A 17,216-nucleotide genomic window follows, 5' to 3' on the forward strand; every position below is an offset into this window, starting at 1 on the left:
TATACATTTCAAGATCTAATTCAATGACCTCAGCTAACAGGAGGCTGGACCCTCGGCACACTACCATTATACACCTCCTCAAGGGCAGAAGAGGAAGGAATATAAATCTGTCACTTGTCCTTCCAGTCTTAAAGGGCTAGTTATAGAAATGAGCCACTGCTGTGTTAACACATAGATTTAAATTCATTTGTATAGGAATTATAAGCTCCATTAACTTCCAATTAACATCTGAGAAAATAAGCATTAAAAGGCAAAATACACTTTTACCCCAGCACATTTTCCTGGAAAGCATGTATTTACAAACAAAAGAAATCAAATGCAATAAGATAGATTTCTTTCCTAATGTGTGCATTATTTGATTTTCTCTTCTTTCTCTTTCCACTAACCTCCCTGACTTGCTTTATCCTCTTCCACACTTTGATGACATTTAGTTCTGCTATACAAAAATAAAGAAATATAAAGTAAAAGGAAGAAGAGTATTTGAAGTTTGGTAAGACAAAGATACAGGCAGCAGAATCATTTTGAAATAGATTCAGTAGCAGAACTTAAGTTCTAGGATGTAAGTCAAATTCTACTACAAAGAGTAACCTTGCAATGTAATAAACAGACTTCTAAGTCCTACTCAACAGCCTACTAATTTTGAGCAGAATTCAATTTAAACACAACAACAACACCATTGCAGTCAGTGAACTATCCTGTCTGGAGAGGCAACTGCTGGGAGACAAGCATCTGTCTTAGCCAGTGAGATGGGCTCTCCAGCCACTCCCCAAAAACAGATACTGAGGGGGTCCAATATCAGCTCCATCCCCTCCCACCACTGAAGCCAAGGAACTATCCATTCCCTGCAGGGATCCAGTAGGAGACACACTTGTCTGGGTCTTTAAAACAGTCTTCTGTACTGGAGTGCCTGACCAGCTTTCCCATACAGCCCCTGTACCCTCCTTGAGTTCTTCCTCAGGTCCATCAAAGACCTGTGAGAGCTGTGTAAATCATAGAGCCCATGGGAGACTTGCAGCGAGCCTGGACTTGGAGCGCCCTCTAGTGCTGAGATGGCTGCAGTGGTCACAGGCTCAGGAAACAATTTAAGAATTCTAAGTTGGCTTAGAATTTCTGGAAGGGCCTCTGAAAGGACAGGCACAAATAAAGCCAGGCTGTGGAGAGTGCAATAAAAGCCTAATCCTTAAATGTGCAGATATTGTCACACATACACAAGCATCAAGAAGATTCAAGACAATATGACCTCACCAATGTACAAAATAAGATACCAGAGGTCGAGCCTAAAGTCATAGAGGTGTGTGATCTCTGAAACAATTCAAAATAGCTGTTTTAAGGAAGCTCAACAAACTCCAAGAAAGAACAGCGTCAATTCAAAAATTTATCAGGGAAATTTAGCAGAAAGACTGAAGTAATTTTAAAAAATCCTGGAGCTGAAAAATGCAATGAATAAAATGAAAAATGCAATAGAGGGTTTTAACAGCACACTTTATCAAATGGAAGAAAGCATTAGTGAGCCAGAAGACAGGCTATTTGAAAATACACAGAGAATAAAAAAGAAAATAATGACATGAAGAAAGCTTATGGGGTCTGTGGGACGTCATCAAAAAAGTAAATATTGGAGTTATTAAAGAGGGAATTCAGGAAGACAAAGGGGTTAAAAGCTTATGCAAAGAAATAATAACAGAAAACTTTCCAAACCTGGAAAAAAAATTGATAGCCAAGCATAGGAAGGTCAAGGGTCACCAGTCAGATTCAACCTACATAGGAATAACCCAAGACATATTATAATCAAACCCTCAGGGTGCGAAGACAAATAGAGGATCCTAAAAGCAGCTAAAGAAAAGAAGCAAATAACATGTAAGACAGATCCAATACACCTGGCAGCAGACTTCTCAGAAAAAACCTTACAGGCCAGAAAGAAGTGAGATGATACATGCTGAGTACTGAAGGAAAAAAAATGCAACCAAGAACACTGCACACAGCAAAGTATTCCTTCAGAAAAGGAGAGATAAAGATTTTTCCACACAAACAAAAGCTGAGAGAATTTACCACTACCAGACTTGTCCTTAAGAAATGCTAAAAAATAGTTCTTCAAACATAAACAGGATGCTAACATGATTTTTGTTATAATACTATCATCATGATGTGTAAACCACTTATATCTTTAATATGAAGACTAAAAAATGAACTATCAAAAATAACTTCAATAATTTAAGATAGGTAATATGAAAATGTAAATCATCGCTCAAAAATACAAAATGCAAGGAGAGAATGGAAGTAAAGTGTACAGTTTTTTTGTTTCTTTCCTTCACAAAGTTTAGAAGTCTCTAAAATAACTTGTTATAACTATAGGATATTTTTGTAAGTCTCATGGTAACCACAAAGAAAAATCTGTAACAGATACACCAAAAATAAAAAGGAAATCTACTACTAGAGAAAAGTGCCTAACCACAAAGACTATAAGAGAAGAAAGGATCTACAGAATAACTAGAAAATAAGAAAAGAAAATAGCAATAGTAAGCCCTTACATATCAATAATTAACTTGAATATCAATGGATAAATTCTCCAATTAAAAGGCATAGAATGGCTAGATAAAAATAAAACAAGACCAAATTATATGTTGCCTGCAAGGGGCTAACTTCACCTGTAAGGACATGCATAGTCTGGAAAGGAAAGAATGGGGAAAAAAATGTTGTATGCAAATGGAAACCAAAAGACAACAGGAGTAGCTATATTTATATCATATAAAATAGACCTGAAGCTGAAAACTGTAAGAAGAGACAAAGAAGGCCAGTATACAATGATAAAGAGTTCAATACAGCAAGAATAGTTATAAATATATACATAATTAACATGGAAGCACCTACATTTACAAAGCAAATATTAATAGACCTAAATAGAAAGACTGCAATACAACAATAGTACCGGACTTCAACACCCCACTTTCAACAATGAACAGATCATACCAACAGAAAATCAACAATTAAACCACACTCTAGAATGTACCTAACAGACAATTATAGACTATTCTAATCAACCAGATGCAGAATACACAGTATCTCAACAGCAAATAGAATACTCCTTAGGAATATGTTAGGCCACAAAACAATTCTTAAATTGTTTCAAGTTAAAACTTATCAAGAAATCAGTAACAGGAGGAAAACTAGAAACAAATATGTGGAAATTAAACATGCTCCTGAACAACCAATGGGTCAATAAATTTCAGAAACCAAAAATGTTCTTGAGATGAATGAAAATGGAAACAACATACCAAATCCTATGGGATACAGCAAAAGCAGTTCTAAGAGTGATGTTTATTCCAATAAACACACATATCAAAATAGTAGAAAGATCTCAAATAAGTAATTTTATTGTTGTACCACAAGAACTAGAATAACAAGAACAAACTTGATGCAACATTAGGTGAAGGAAATATAATAAAGACCAGAGCATAAATAGATAAAATAGAGACTAAAGAACCATGCAAAATATGAATGAAATGAAGAGCGGCTTTAATAAACAAAACTGACATATGTTTAGCTACACAAAGAAAAAGAGATGAGTCAAATAAAATCAGGAGATGAAAAAGGAGACATCACAACTGATACCATAGAAATAAAAAGATCACTAGAGACTATTATGAACAACTATATGTCAATAAAATGGAAAACTTGGAAGTAAATCAAAAAATTCCTGGACACATACAACCTAACAAAATTCACTCATGAAGAAACAGAAAATTTAACAGACCAATAGTGACTAATGAGATTGAATCATTAATAAAGTGTCCTATCAAAAAAAGCCCAGGACCTGATGGATTCACTACCAAATCCTATCAATCATTTAAAGAAATACTAATAGCAATGCTTCTCAAACTATTCCAAAAAACTGAAGTTGGAGGAATTCTTCCTAACTCATTCTGTGAAGTCAGCATTACCTTGATATCAAAACCAGACAAAGACACAACAAAAAAAGAAATCTAGAGGCCAATATTCCCGATGATTGTGAACATAGGTACAAACATCCACAACAAAATACTAGCAAACCAAATCCAACAGCACGTCAAAAACATCCTTCACCATGATCAAAGGAAATTCATCTCAGGGATGCAAGGATGGTTCAACATAAACAAATCAATGAACATGACACATCATATTAACAGAATAAACTACAAAGACCACAAGATCATCTCAACAGACACAGGTAAAGCATTTACTAAAATTCAATATCCCTTCATGATAAAACCTTTAAACACATTAGGCATAGAAAGAATGTACCTCAACCCAATACAGGTCATATATGACAAAATCACAGTTTACATGCTGACAGAGGAAAAATGGAAAGTTTTTCCTTTAAAACTTGGAACAAAACAAGAATGTCCACTTTCATCACTTTTATTCAACATAGTACTGAAAGTCCTAGTCACAGGAATGAGTCAAGAGAAAGCAATGAAGCACATCCAAATTGGAAAAGAGGAACTCAAATTTTCTGTTTGCAGATGACCTGATCTTACATACAGAAAACCCTAAATGCTCCACTAAAAAAACTCTTAGTCCTGATAAAATTCAGGGAAATTGTAGTATATAAAATAAACTTACAAAAATCAGTAAAATCTCCTTACATCAACAATGGCCTAGCAAAAAAAAAAAAAAAAAGCAATTTTATTTACAATAGCAAAATAAAATAACTAGGAATAAATTTAACCAAAGAGGTGCAATGTCTTTACAAGAAAAACTATAAAACACTAATGAAAGCAAACAAAAAAAATAGACATCCCATGTCCATGGATTAGAAACATTAATAGTCAAAATGGCTGTACTACCCAAAAAGATCTGATTCAATGTAATTCCTATCAAAATACCAATGATATTTTTCACAGAAATAGAAAAAAACTTTAAAAATTTCTATGCAACCAGAAAAGACTACTATGAATTGCCAGAGCAATTTGTAGCATAAGAACAAAGCTGGGAGGCATCACACTAAATGACTTTAAAATATACTACAAATCTATAGTAATCAAAACAGCATGGTACTGGCATAAAAACACACACATAAACAATGAAACAATAAAGAACTCAGAAATAAATCCACACATTTACAGTCAACTGATTTTCAACAAAAGCACCAAGAACACCTACTGGAGAAAGTATAGTCTCTTCAATAAATGGTACTGAGAAAACTAGATAGTGACATGTATAAGAATGAAACTACCTACTCTCGCTATGTGCAAAAATCAACTCCAAATGGATTAAAGACTTGAATATATGAGACCATGAAGCTACCGGAAGAAAATATTGGGGAAACACTTCAGGACATCAGTCTGAGCAAGGATTTTTATTTTTAATTTGTTCATAGAGATGAATGTCTCCCTATGTTGCTCAGGCCTGTCTCGAACACCTGGCCTCAAGCAATCCTCCCACCCCGGCCTCCCAAACTGCTGGGATTATAGGTATGAGCCACCACACCTAGCCCCAGATTTTTAAAAAGTAACACCTCAAAAGCACAGGCAACCAAAGAAAAATAGACAAATGGGATTATATCAAGCTAAAAAAAGATTCTGCTGCAGCAAAGGAAACAATCAACAGAGTAAAGAGACAAGTTACAGAAAGGGTGAAAATATTCATAAACTATGTATCTGACAAAGCATCAATATAGGAACTCAAACTCAATAGCAAAAAAAAAACCAAATAATCCAAATAAGAAAAAAACCTCAATAGGCATTTCTCAAAAGAAGACATATGAATGACCAACAGGTGTATGAAAAACATGCTCAATACCACTAATCAGGAAAATGCACATCAAAACCACAAGATCACCTTGCCCAGTTTTGTATTTTTGATTATCAGAAAGACAAACAAAAAACAAATGCTGGTGAGAATCCAGAGAAAGGAGATCTCTCATAGCCTGCTGGTAAGAATATAAATTAGTATACCATTATAGAAAACCATATGAAGTTTCTCAAACAAATGAAAAGTAGAACAAAAGCTCCAACAATCCCACTACTGGGTCTATGTTAAAAGGAAATGAAATCAGTATGTCAAAGAGACATTTGCACTCCCATGTTTATTGCAGCACTATTCACAATAGCCAAGATATGGTATCAACCTAGGTGTCCAACAATGAAAGAATCAAGAAAATGTGGTGTATATACACAATGGAATATTATTCAGACCTAAAAAGTATAATATGCTGTCATTTGCAATAAAAAAAAATGCTGGTGAGAATCTGGAGAAAGGAGAACTCTCATTGCCTGATGGTAGGAATATAAGTTAGCATACCAGCATAAACAACAGTATGAAGTTTTTCAAAAAAATTAAAGAGAACAAAAGATCCATAAAAAGAATAATATCCTGTCATTTGCAACAAAATGGATGAACCTAGAGGACATTATGTTAAGTGAAATAAGCCAAACACAGAAGGACAAACACTGCATGACCTCACTCTTATGTGGAATCAAAAAGGTTGATCTTTTTTGTTGTTGAGACAGAGTCTCACTCTGTCATCCAGGCTGGAGTGCAGTGGCGCAATCTCGGCTCACGACAGCCTTCGCCTTCTGGGTTCAAGTGATTCTCCTGCCTCAGCCTCCAGTGTAGCTGGGATTACAGATGCACGCCACACCAGGCTAATTTTTGTATTTTTAGTAAATACGGGGTTTCACCATGTTGGTCAGGCTGGTCTCGAACTCCTGACCTCATGATCCACCCACCTCAGCCTCCCAAAGTGCTGGGATTGCAGGCATAAGCCACCACGCCCGGCCAGGTTAATCTTACAGAAGAATGGAACAGTGGTTAGCAGAGGCTGGGGAGAGTAGGGGGATGGCAAATGAGGAGAGGTTGGTCAACTGGCGCAAAGTTACAGTTAGACAGCAGAAATACAGTTACAGTTAGATGGCAGGGTAACCACAGTCAACAGTAATGTACCACATACTTCAAAACAGCCAAAAGATAGGATTTTGAATGTTCTCACCACAAAGAAATGACAAGTGTTTGAGGTGATTCATATGTGAGTTATCCTGATTTGATCATTACACAATGTATATATGTATCAAAACATCACACTGCATCCCATAAACACATACAATTATTGTGTGTCAATTAAAAACAAAATACAATTTATGAAACACAACCACCACAATCAAGTTTGGATGAACTACTAGAATTTATTCTAATTAACCAACTTATGGTTCTTTTTTTTTTTTTTTTTTTTTTTTGAGACGGAGTCTTGCTCTGTCACCCAGGCTGGAGTGCAGTGGTGCAATCTCGGCTCACTGCAAGCTCCGCCTCCCGGGTTCACGCCATTCTCCTGCCTCAGCCTCTCCGAGTAGCTGGGACTACAGGCGCCCACCACCACGCCCGGCTAATTTTTTTTGTATTTTTTAGTAGAGACGGGGTTTCACCGTGGTCTCGATCTCCTGACCTCGTGATCCGCCCGCCTCGGCCTCCCAAAGTGCTGGGATTACAAGCGTGAGCCACCGCGCCCCGCCAACCAACTTATGGTTCTTTACGCTTTTTATAACGTGCTTCTGAGTTACGTGTGACATACTGTCAGATATACATATATACATGTACATATGCATATATATGTATATATTATCTCTAATGACTTTCAGAGCCTTTTGGAGAAAATATCCTGTAATATTTGACTTCTCTGGGAGGCAGACACTGCACACATACGAAGTTATATTATACATTCTCTTACTAGCTTCCAAATTAGGCTCTTTTTGGGGGAAGTCCTTGGAGATCGAGCAAAACTCCACAGACGCTTTATTAGCCGATCTCTGTCTTTTCCTGGGGTGGCTCCAAGGTGACCTCTGCCATCCCTGTGTCAAGTCCCAGCCCTAAAACCACCCAGTCTGACTCACAAAAAGCACTTCATGCAGCATCGTCAGTTGGAAAAAATGAGCTAACTGAGCACAGCTAAAAATAGGAATTGCCCTTGTTTAAAGACCACCTTCATTGCTGTCAATCAAATATACTGTTCTTCAAAATGCTCTGGGACAGGGACATCTACAAGTCATTTCCATGCTACCCTTGGAAGAGACGGAGAACAGGAGTGAGCTGCAAAAACATCCCTGCTGACGCTCTGTCGCCACCGTGCACACAGACAAGCTCCACCACTCAGAGGGCCGTGTGCACCTTCATCAGCTGTTCACACAATTAAGGAGACTCCTGTTTCCTGACTACATTTCTTGCTTTGTTGTCGGTAAGAAAAGAATGATTACCCAAACCATCACTTTGGAGATCATGGTCTTTACTGTAATTATTTCCACTTACTCCACTGAGTTCCATGTTGGTCCCCACTTCCCGAAATGGAACTTTCCAGTAGAGTAAGTAGAAATAACTATAGCAAAGAAAAACATCCGCCTTTGTGTTTCCCCTGAGGTCATCATTCCTGTTTAAAGAAAACCTTGAAGATAACTACAACTCCAAACAGGAGGAGAGTCTTATTTTTCCTTTCTCCATAATCTTAGAGAAGTATTTCAAGTTATTTTTAGTTTTTATTTCAGAAGGCAAGGCTTTAGACAATTCTGTTTCTTTCAATCAATATTTGATTTTAATACTTCTAAATAATAGGATGTTAAAAATAAGATCAATAACTAGAAATAAAATTTATAATCAGCAAGCATAAGGGATGGGGGTTTCTTTAATAGCATCATTGCACTTTTCTGCAGAGTTTTTCCAGAACAAATGGTTCTTCCTAATTCTTCCACAGCCTAGCAGGCAATGGTATCTCCACCACCAAATAGACAATTTAAAAAAGGAGACTTTCCAGATTCTTAAAAGATGAACTCGGCTATGTATCCCTGAATGAGAATTACCATCAAACCTTTAATCCTTGGCAGTGAAAATGTAATCCTACTGATCACACTAAAGTCAGCAAACCTTTGGGTTCCTACTTTGATAATCTTGGACTAAGGGTGATCTTGGGCATCAGTGAAACCCCACTTGTTTCCTCTTCTCCCCTCACTGGCTCACCGGCTGCCTCTGGGGTGGGGAGGGAAAGGGGAGAGTGGGGTAGGGACATGGGAAGTTCTCTCACTCCATGCACAGCTTTACTATTTCACAGGGTATACTAAGTATAACAACTACGGACATTTGACAGCTAAGAAGGAGAGGAATGCCTGACCAGATCACCCAGGAAGAAGGCTTAGACGTGAGCCTGAGCTACTTACACCGGCTGCCAGTTGGCCCTCCACACCCCATGGCAGCTCACACAATTCCCCTTTAATTTCAACGCTTATTCAAAGCCCATTGCAATGTTTATGCATAAACCCATCTGTGTGGCTTCTTACCTAAGAGGTTTTTGAGGATATGCCCCTGGGTTTAGGAACTGAGGCTTGGGTGGAAGGGGAGGTCTTTTTGGTTTCTGCGGAACACGCAAGGGGCTTTGCAGCCTCTCACTGCCTCTTCCTTTCTGGGCCGCGAGGGATAACCTCTTGTAGTCTTCTCGTGCTTGTTTAGCCAAGGAGCGTCTCTTCTCATCAGCTGCTTTGGATTTTCGCACTAGAAAAACAACGGGGTGGGAGAAAACCCTCATCAGGCCACAGAGCAGGTGAGAAGGCTCAGCATTGCACGACGGGCAGCAGCGCAGGTTCTCAGCAGTTTGTTATCTGCTTATAATAAGGAACAATCATTATCAACACCTATGATCCAGGCCATTAGGGCTTGCCCAGCGTTTGCTGCAGGATTCCTCTCTTCATACAGGACTGGGGGTTTTCTCAGAGGGAGAGAAAAGGAAGAGGAGGAAGAAAGGATGAGAGAGAAGTAGAGAAAGTGTGCAAGAATTTCCTGCAGTTGGCAAGACCAAGTGAGGGTCCCCCACCCGAGCATGGGTTCAAGCTGGCAGGGGTGCTGAGTAATAAGAGGCAGTTGTCACGTCCTGCATACACTCATGTTCTGATGCAGTGGGCCTGACTCACTAGCAAAGATCAGGACTACTCAGTGGCACGGGGGTGTGCATAGGGTGAAGGAGCAGAAAGCAGGACAAAATGAGAATCAGCCTGACAGACAAAAAATTAAAGGGATGCTTAACCACAGGCAATTGTAGAACACATTAGTACACGAAAAAGTACCCCAAGCCTGCCTTTTAATATTACAGTCACTAGTCACTTAATGAGAGGAATACATCCTGAGAAATGCATCATGAGGCAACTGTAACACAAGAGTATCTGTGTATCTAAATACCCCCAACAGAAGGCAGGGCACAGTGGCTCATACCTGTAATCCCCGCACTTTGGGAGGCCAAGGTTGGTGGGTCACCTGAGATCAGGAGTTTGAGACTAGCCTGGCCAACATGGTGAGACCCCAACTCTACTACAAATGCAAAAAATTAGCTGGGCGTGGTGGCAGGTGCCTGTAATCCTAGCTACTGGGGAGGCTGACGCGGGAGAATCCCTTGAAACCAGGAGGCAGAGGTTGCAGTGAGCTGAGATCACACCATTGCACTCCAGCCTGGGTGACAAGAGAGAAACTCCATCTCAAAAATAAAAAATAAATATAATAAATATCCCCAACATAGCAAAGGTATAGTAAAAATACGGTATAGAGGACAAAAAAAAAAATGTGCCTCTACATAAGGCACTTACCATGAATGGAGCTTGCAGGATTGGAAGTTGCTCTGGGATGAGTCAGTGAGTGAGTGCTCAGTGACTGTTAAGACCTAGGACATTACTACACACTGATGTTGACTTTATAAACACTTTACACTCAGGCGCTACATTTATAAAATTTAAAAATGTATGCAACCCATTATTTGGGGTTTTTTATTATTATTATTTTTTGGTTTTGTGTATGTGTGTGTGTGTGTCTGTGTGTGGTTTTTTTTGTGTTTTTTTTTTGAGACTGAGTCTTGCTACATTGCCCAGGCTGAAGTGCAGTGGTACGATCTCGGCTCACTGCAACTTCCGTCTCCCTGGTTCAAGCAATTCTCCTGCCTCAGCCTCCTGAGTAGCTGAGACTACAGGTGTACACCACCACAACCAGCTAATTTTTGTATTTTTAGTAGAGATGGAGTTTCACCATGTTGGCCAGGCTGGTCTTGAACTCATGACCTGAAGTGATCCACCCACCTTGGCCTCCCAAAAGGCTGGGATTACAGAAGTGAGCCACAGTGCCTGGCCTAAAGAATATATGCGACCCATCATTGACCAAAACATCATTATACAGCACGTGACTACTTTGTAAAAGAGAATTTTTTGTTGTAGCAATGAGACTCTAATGCAGAATGTAAAAATGATTTTTACTGAGTATATTTACACTTCAGGCATTATTGGTCAAATCCTGTTATAATTGACTTCAAAGAGATACCCAAAATATTCCCTTACACTAGGATTTCACTGCGTAGTACAAAGAGGCCACTGGATCTTGCAAATATTTTCATTTCACAGTAGTTGTCATTTAAATGGCATTGGTTGTAATGGGACTGCAGATCAATGTAGGATGTCAACATCCTGCAAATATAGCCATACCTGCTGTCTTCCTCAAGCTACCTCAGGATGATCTAGCAGTTCAGATTTCTCTGAGTCAGATGGAAACACTAATTCTTTCTCAAACCTAATTCTTCTAGCATTCTGGAGCATCCTCTCCTCTGCCTTCAGTTGCATGGGCTTGTTCTTCTCCTGTGAGTTTTCTCACCCACTCTGCTAATTCGAATAGGAGTCAGGGCTGGGTCACAGGCACGAGCGGGATGCTAATACATCCAGCCTGGTATTCCTGTGTGCTTCTGATTACAAAGTTAAAATGTATTCACTATCAAAAACTTAGGGGGAAAAAATCCAAAACACAATATTAAATTACAAGAAAAACATTCAAATAAATAATCCTGAATCCCACCTTTCCAAGAAAACTAATGTTTACATGTTATTGTAACCTCCCAGTTCTTTTCCTTCAGATACTTAGACATTTCTAAATAGCGAATCTTTCCATTCTATTTCATGGTGTTTTTTCTTCCCCAAGCTAATGAGATGTAAACAGTCTAAGATCATTAAACACTCTTCCAAAACCTATTTTCCATAGCTATATATCATGCTATTTGATAAATTACATCATAATTTTGGTGATACAGAAATGAATGGAGAACCAGTCTGCTGTTCAAAAGTAGCTTGTAAGCATTTGAATAATAAGTTAGTAATAACATTTGAGTGGTAACTTACTGTGAACATATCTCTCAACAACCCACATTAAGCGCTTTCTAGATTGATCACATTATTAAGTGAGAGAGTCAGCTGGGAGCCTGGAAGGTGCTACAGAGACCTCTGGTACTCACGAGATGCCTGCCATTCCGAGTCTTCTTTCCAGCTCTTACAAATCTGCTTCGTTCTCTCTTCGTCTATTTGATTTATTTCTTCATCTTGTTTTTTCTTCATGGATTCTTTCTTCTGTTTAAAAACAAAACAAAACAAAAACAAAAACAAAAAACAAAACAAAAATGAACCTTGGTGAGCAAATCCAGTTTCCTGAAGGACGGGGGTACCCGGCACAGCTGATTTCTATCTAACTCTCTGGCCCACTAGGGAGGATCAAGGGTGGACTTCGGAGTAAGACCTGAAGCTGGATTGACCATTGCTAGCTAGTGTGTAACTCCAGGAGCAACAACTGAACCTCTCTTGGGCTGTTTCCCCATAAGAAAGATGAGAAAAAAATATTTCTTAGGGTTATATTGAGGATTAGATAACGTAAGAAGTCCCTGGCACAGGGTATAATATATAGCAAGAAAAAATATTCCTTTTCCTCAGACACAGTAGTTAGCTGCTTCAAACTGACTCCCTGAAGAAGGATGTAAACACACTATTACATAGAACCAGCGTCAACCTATTTTACAGTAGCTGACAGACTCCGCAGAAGAAATGCACATTCCCACAGCAATCTCAGCTGAATCTCTCCCCTCGAATCATGTGTCCCAAAATGTGGTACTTACTACATGATTTTAGGTGGTTCAAAAGAAACATATATCATTTTTTTTTTTTAAGACAGAGCTTCACTCCATCACCCAGGCTAGAGTACAGTGGCACAATCTCGGCTCACTGTAACCTCCGCCTCCCAGGTTCAAGCGATTCTCCTGCCTCAGCCTCCCGAGTAGCCGGGATTAACAAGCGCAAGCCACCATGCCCGGCTAATGTTTTGTATTTTTAGTAGAGACGGGGTTTCGCCATGTTGCCCAGGCTGGTTTTGAACTCCCGAGCTCAGGCAATCCACCTGCCTCAGCCTCCCAAAGTGCTGGGATTACAGGCATGAGCCACCACACCCTGCCAGAATATGTATTTTTTTGTTTCAAAAAAAAAAACAAAGCAAAACAAAAATATTTTTCAAAAGCATCTTTTGAGAAAGGAGAAATATTTTTTAAACGTGAATATTCCTTTAAAAGCAGAATTAGGTTTTTATAAAACTTGCAGTAAAATTCCACATAACAAAATTTACCACCTTAACCATTTTTAAGTGTACTGTTTTCTGGCATTAAGAGCATTCAAGGGAAATCATTGTAAACGAAAGAGAAATGAACAAACCAAATCACTTAGACCTGAAAAGTACTTTGCTTATTTGGACACAACCTTCTGAGTGCTCACAAGACGACTGAATTTACAATTTGGTGGACTAATAAAAGCCTAGGTTAGCTAAGTAATAAAACAAACTGAAACGGCCAGGAAGGGCTGCCTGTGCCCACCTCTCTATCACAAGTGACAGGCTTTTTTCTTTTTGAGCTTTCCCATAGAAATATAAAGACTTCCTTGCTCTTATGTCACCACAACGTAAAATATAAACGTTAATGTTGTGAAACTTGTTTCTGATCACTGTGGGCAGTCATAAATCACAGTTCAAGTAATGATCATTCATAAATTGTGCTTCACTGCAGATGTAACTAAACTTCTGTGCATTTACTGTTTTCATTATTTTTCCTTACATTGTTTTCCTGCCTAGAGCTAAGCTCCTTTTGTTTGCCAACATTTGAAAATCCAAAGGACAGCTTTGATGTTTGAAAGGACTGTTAAAATTTGCCATCCTTTGATTGAAGCTGTTTGCAAGCCCAAGATAGATAAATGTGCTGCTAGCAATTTCTAAGCTTAAACAGAAAAAGCTTCAAAGTGGAGCTTTGTTCATCCTTCCACATGCATATGTGTTTATTTTTAAATGATCAGGAAACATATAGTGAAAACATTAAGCTAAGATCACCACGGGTATTTTTGCTGAGGATAAGCAAGAAATTTGGAACATGATTCTACCTAAGAAAAAATATTAATAATAACAGATGTAGTACTTGGTTGACGTTACTCAAATATCTAACAGAGCTGTATTTAATAAATCTACTCCTTTAATCTGCATATAATTATGTACAGGCACAGTGGAAAAGAAGAAAAATTAACGAGTTTCACAGAGTAAGAGCAGATGAGATCTGCTATTACCCACCTATATACAGCCCTGACCACCGTATTTATTCAAAAAAGCTAGAAAACGTAAGGAACTTGTCCTGAGTCTCTCAAAGAATTTTACTTTTATCAAAATCTGTAATGGTTTACTTTCTCTATTCAGAAGACCATCATTTCCTTTTCAGCAGTGTTTTGCTGGAGGCATGTTGGTCCAGGACTCAGGACTGTGAGTCAGGCATGGGGAAATCCAGGTGATGGCTTGGAGTGGAGGGGCAGAGGGGCCGAGGCTGGATGCTAATCCAGATGCCCAGGGTGGAAGGTGTGGAGACCCAGATGTGTGGTGTGAGCTGTGAAAATGTGCTTAGCTAACAGGACCAGAAAACAAGGCCACGCCCATATAGAAAGCCGCTGGGCCCATACAGAAAGCCTCTTGTCCAGGCTGTTGATGGAAGCACATAGAGTGCCTCCCCAATTCCTTCATCAGAGCCTCACAACTGCCCCCAAAGTAGGATGCCTGTTTTATCACGTTTGTTCTACAGAGAAGCTTAGCACACTGGCTCATTCATTCTCTCAAACGATCAGCCCTTTCCCGACCATGCCAAGTGAGGTCCTGCCTCTGTCTTTGACTTGCTGTTCCCTCTGCCTGGAAGAGACGTCCGCATGCCTTAGACATCCACATTGTTCCTTCCCTCTTTCCTTCAGGTATCTGCTCCAATACTGCCTTCCCAGAGTGGCCTTCTCTGACTACCTGTCCCATCCCAATTCCATCCTCCGAGGATTCTTCACTTTCTTCATACTGCTTTATTTTCCTCTGCAGCGCTTAGGATCACTTGTCCTCATAGATATGTTTATCATCTCTCTCTCTCCCATGAAGAATATAAGCTCCCTGAGGGCAGGAATTTTATCTAACTTTTTCATAAAATGTGTCTCCAACTCCCATAACAGTGCCTAGTGTGTAGTAGACACTCAACAGATATTGCTTGGATGAATATACGATCCTTTGTCTTCCTCAGCTGTCCCCATTTAAAATGACATAGTGAGATCTAAGCAGAATTAATGAAAATGTCCTTTAGATCCCCTATTGCTGCTGTTTTAGAAAGAAGTATGTACTGTATCAGCAGTATGCATACAGGACTACAGTTCCACAACTTCATCCTGATTTCTTGAAGTCTTAAAAATGCAAGTTCATGCATGTCCCTGCAGAGCAATCATGGAATTCATGACATGGTCCACAGGAACACAGGTCCCTGGGCTGACCTCCACCACAGCCCGATCTCAGGAACCTTCTCTTCACAGGCTCACATCTTACGCTGCTGTTTCAGACTCTCTGTAGGTCAAATCCTACTACAGCTTCCAAGTACCAGTCTACGCCTCATTTATTTTGAGCAATTTATGACACGATAGCAAGCTCACATGATGGAGGAAGTAGGGCTTGGCCTGGAGGGAGAATGTCACATCTGGATGGATGTGAGAGAGGGCTGAGTGCCAGAAGGGGTTCCAGGCGTGGTGGATGTGGAGGACACAGCAGCTGCTCACCCTCAAGGGACAGGTTCAGAAACAATGAGCACAGAAGTAACTCGATCTGAATTCACTCTTTCTGCCAAGTTTAATGCTCCGTTTATCACTGTCTGAAATCAGTCTTCCCTCCATGTCTGCAGCAGCCTGAGATGCCGCCTCTATGTTAGACCTTCTGGGAGGAGTTTGGCTGATACATCTTGGCATCTGTTCTCCCCATGACACTCAACACTTCCCGAACTCCAGATAAATGGGTAAAGATGAAGAACTGTGTTTGCAGCTTTTAGGACAGATTTCCCATTCTGCTGCTTAATTTCATTTCTGCATGAGATTAATTAACTAATCTGTGAAACATTAGTGGAAATGCCTAGGTATGCAGCCCCCGGAGGACAGAAGGGAAGTCTTTTACCTGGTGAAATGCATATGCCTTCATACGATTGATTGAATCTGCCAACATTTGTTGAATATTTCTTGAAGAATTGGAGGGTGACTAAAAATTAAACAAAACACATTTATGGCATTTGGAGCTGCAATGCAGTTTCATAAGATAATCTGTCAATGTTTCCCTGGTTTCAACATTCCCTAATGTTGCCCCCACCCCTACAGCTGGATCCACCCAAGGCTCCCACTGGCACCTGTGTTCCTGGGCCGATCCTGACTACAGCAACAGGCATGTGAATCCTCAGTATCCCCACTCAGTAGGGAGTAGAAAGGAATTGCTGCCCAAGAGCCAGGAGCTGAGGGTTTGGTATATTTTTCTCCCATCTGGTTGGCCCTGGAGGGCCATGGGGATCACTTCTAGACATCAACATTACCCCCTATGTAAATTCTCTTCTTGCTTAATCTCTGCATACCCTGTTTTAGTGTAGGCCAAAGAAATGCCTTAGTCTCCAGATTTAACTATATGATGCCTTGCAGACATGCCGGGAGCACCAGTTTAGTGCCTGGGAGCCCTGCCCAGTTTCCCTGCCTGGCCCACACTTCTCCTCCTTTCACACCCTTGTCACCCAGTATCTATGTTTCTGCTGCTGTAGATGGATTTCCCATGAGGCAGCCTCCCCAGTGGGGTTCCCAGATTCGTTGCCTAAATTCCCTGGTGTCATTCCTGCTTGCCACAGGCCAACCCTCTGGCATCACAAGTATGCCAGCAAATCACAGTGGGTGCTTCTTAAGACACAGGCCCCCATCAGTCCCTGGCTGGAGTGCAGATCCTAAGCTAAGTCCCAACATGGGTAGTCACATGTCCTGAGTACCCAGATATACCTACCCACAACCCACATTACCGCAAAGTATATGCCTTGTGTCTCAGTTCATAATTTTGGCATAGATCGGAAATTGTCAGCA

General features: G+C 39.9%; 1 protein-coding gene across 1 annotated transcript in view; it reads right to left on the bottom strand.

The window, feature by feature from the left end:
• The window catches only part of SH2D4A (SH2 domain containing 4A), an 89,929-nt gene that overhangs the window by 22,262 nt on the left and 50,451 nt on the right, over positions 1 to 17,216 (bottom strand). The window contains exons 5-7 of the mRNA XM_055286490.2: positions 16,282 to 16,362; positions 12,263 to 12,374; positions 9,291 to 9,501 (exon numbers count right to left, since the gene is read on the bottom strand). Of these exons, the coding sequence (XP_055142465.2) occupies positions 9,291 to 9,501; positions 12,263 to 12,374; positions 16,282 to 16,362 (404 nt within the window). The remainder of the gene's footprint in view (positions 1 to 9,290; positions 9,502 to 12,262; positions 12,375 to 16,281; positions 16,363 to 17,216) is intronic.

This window comes from Symphalangus syndactylus, chromosome 1 (genome assembly GCF_028878055.3).
Source record: "Symphalangus syndactylus isolate Jambi chromosome 1, NHGRI_mSymSyn1-v2.1_pri, whole genome shotgun sequence".
Taxonomy (NCBI): Eukaryota; Metazoa; Chordata; class Mammalia; order Primates; family Hylobatidae; genus Symphalangus; species Symphalangus syndactylus.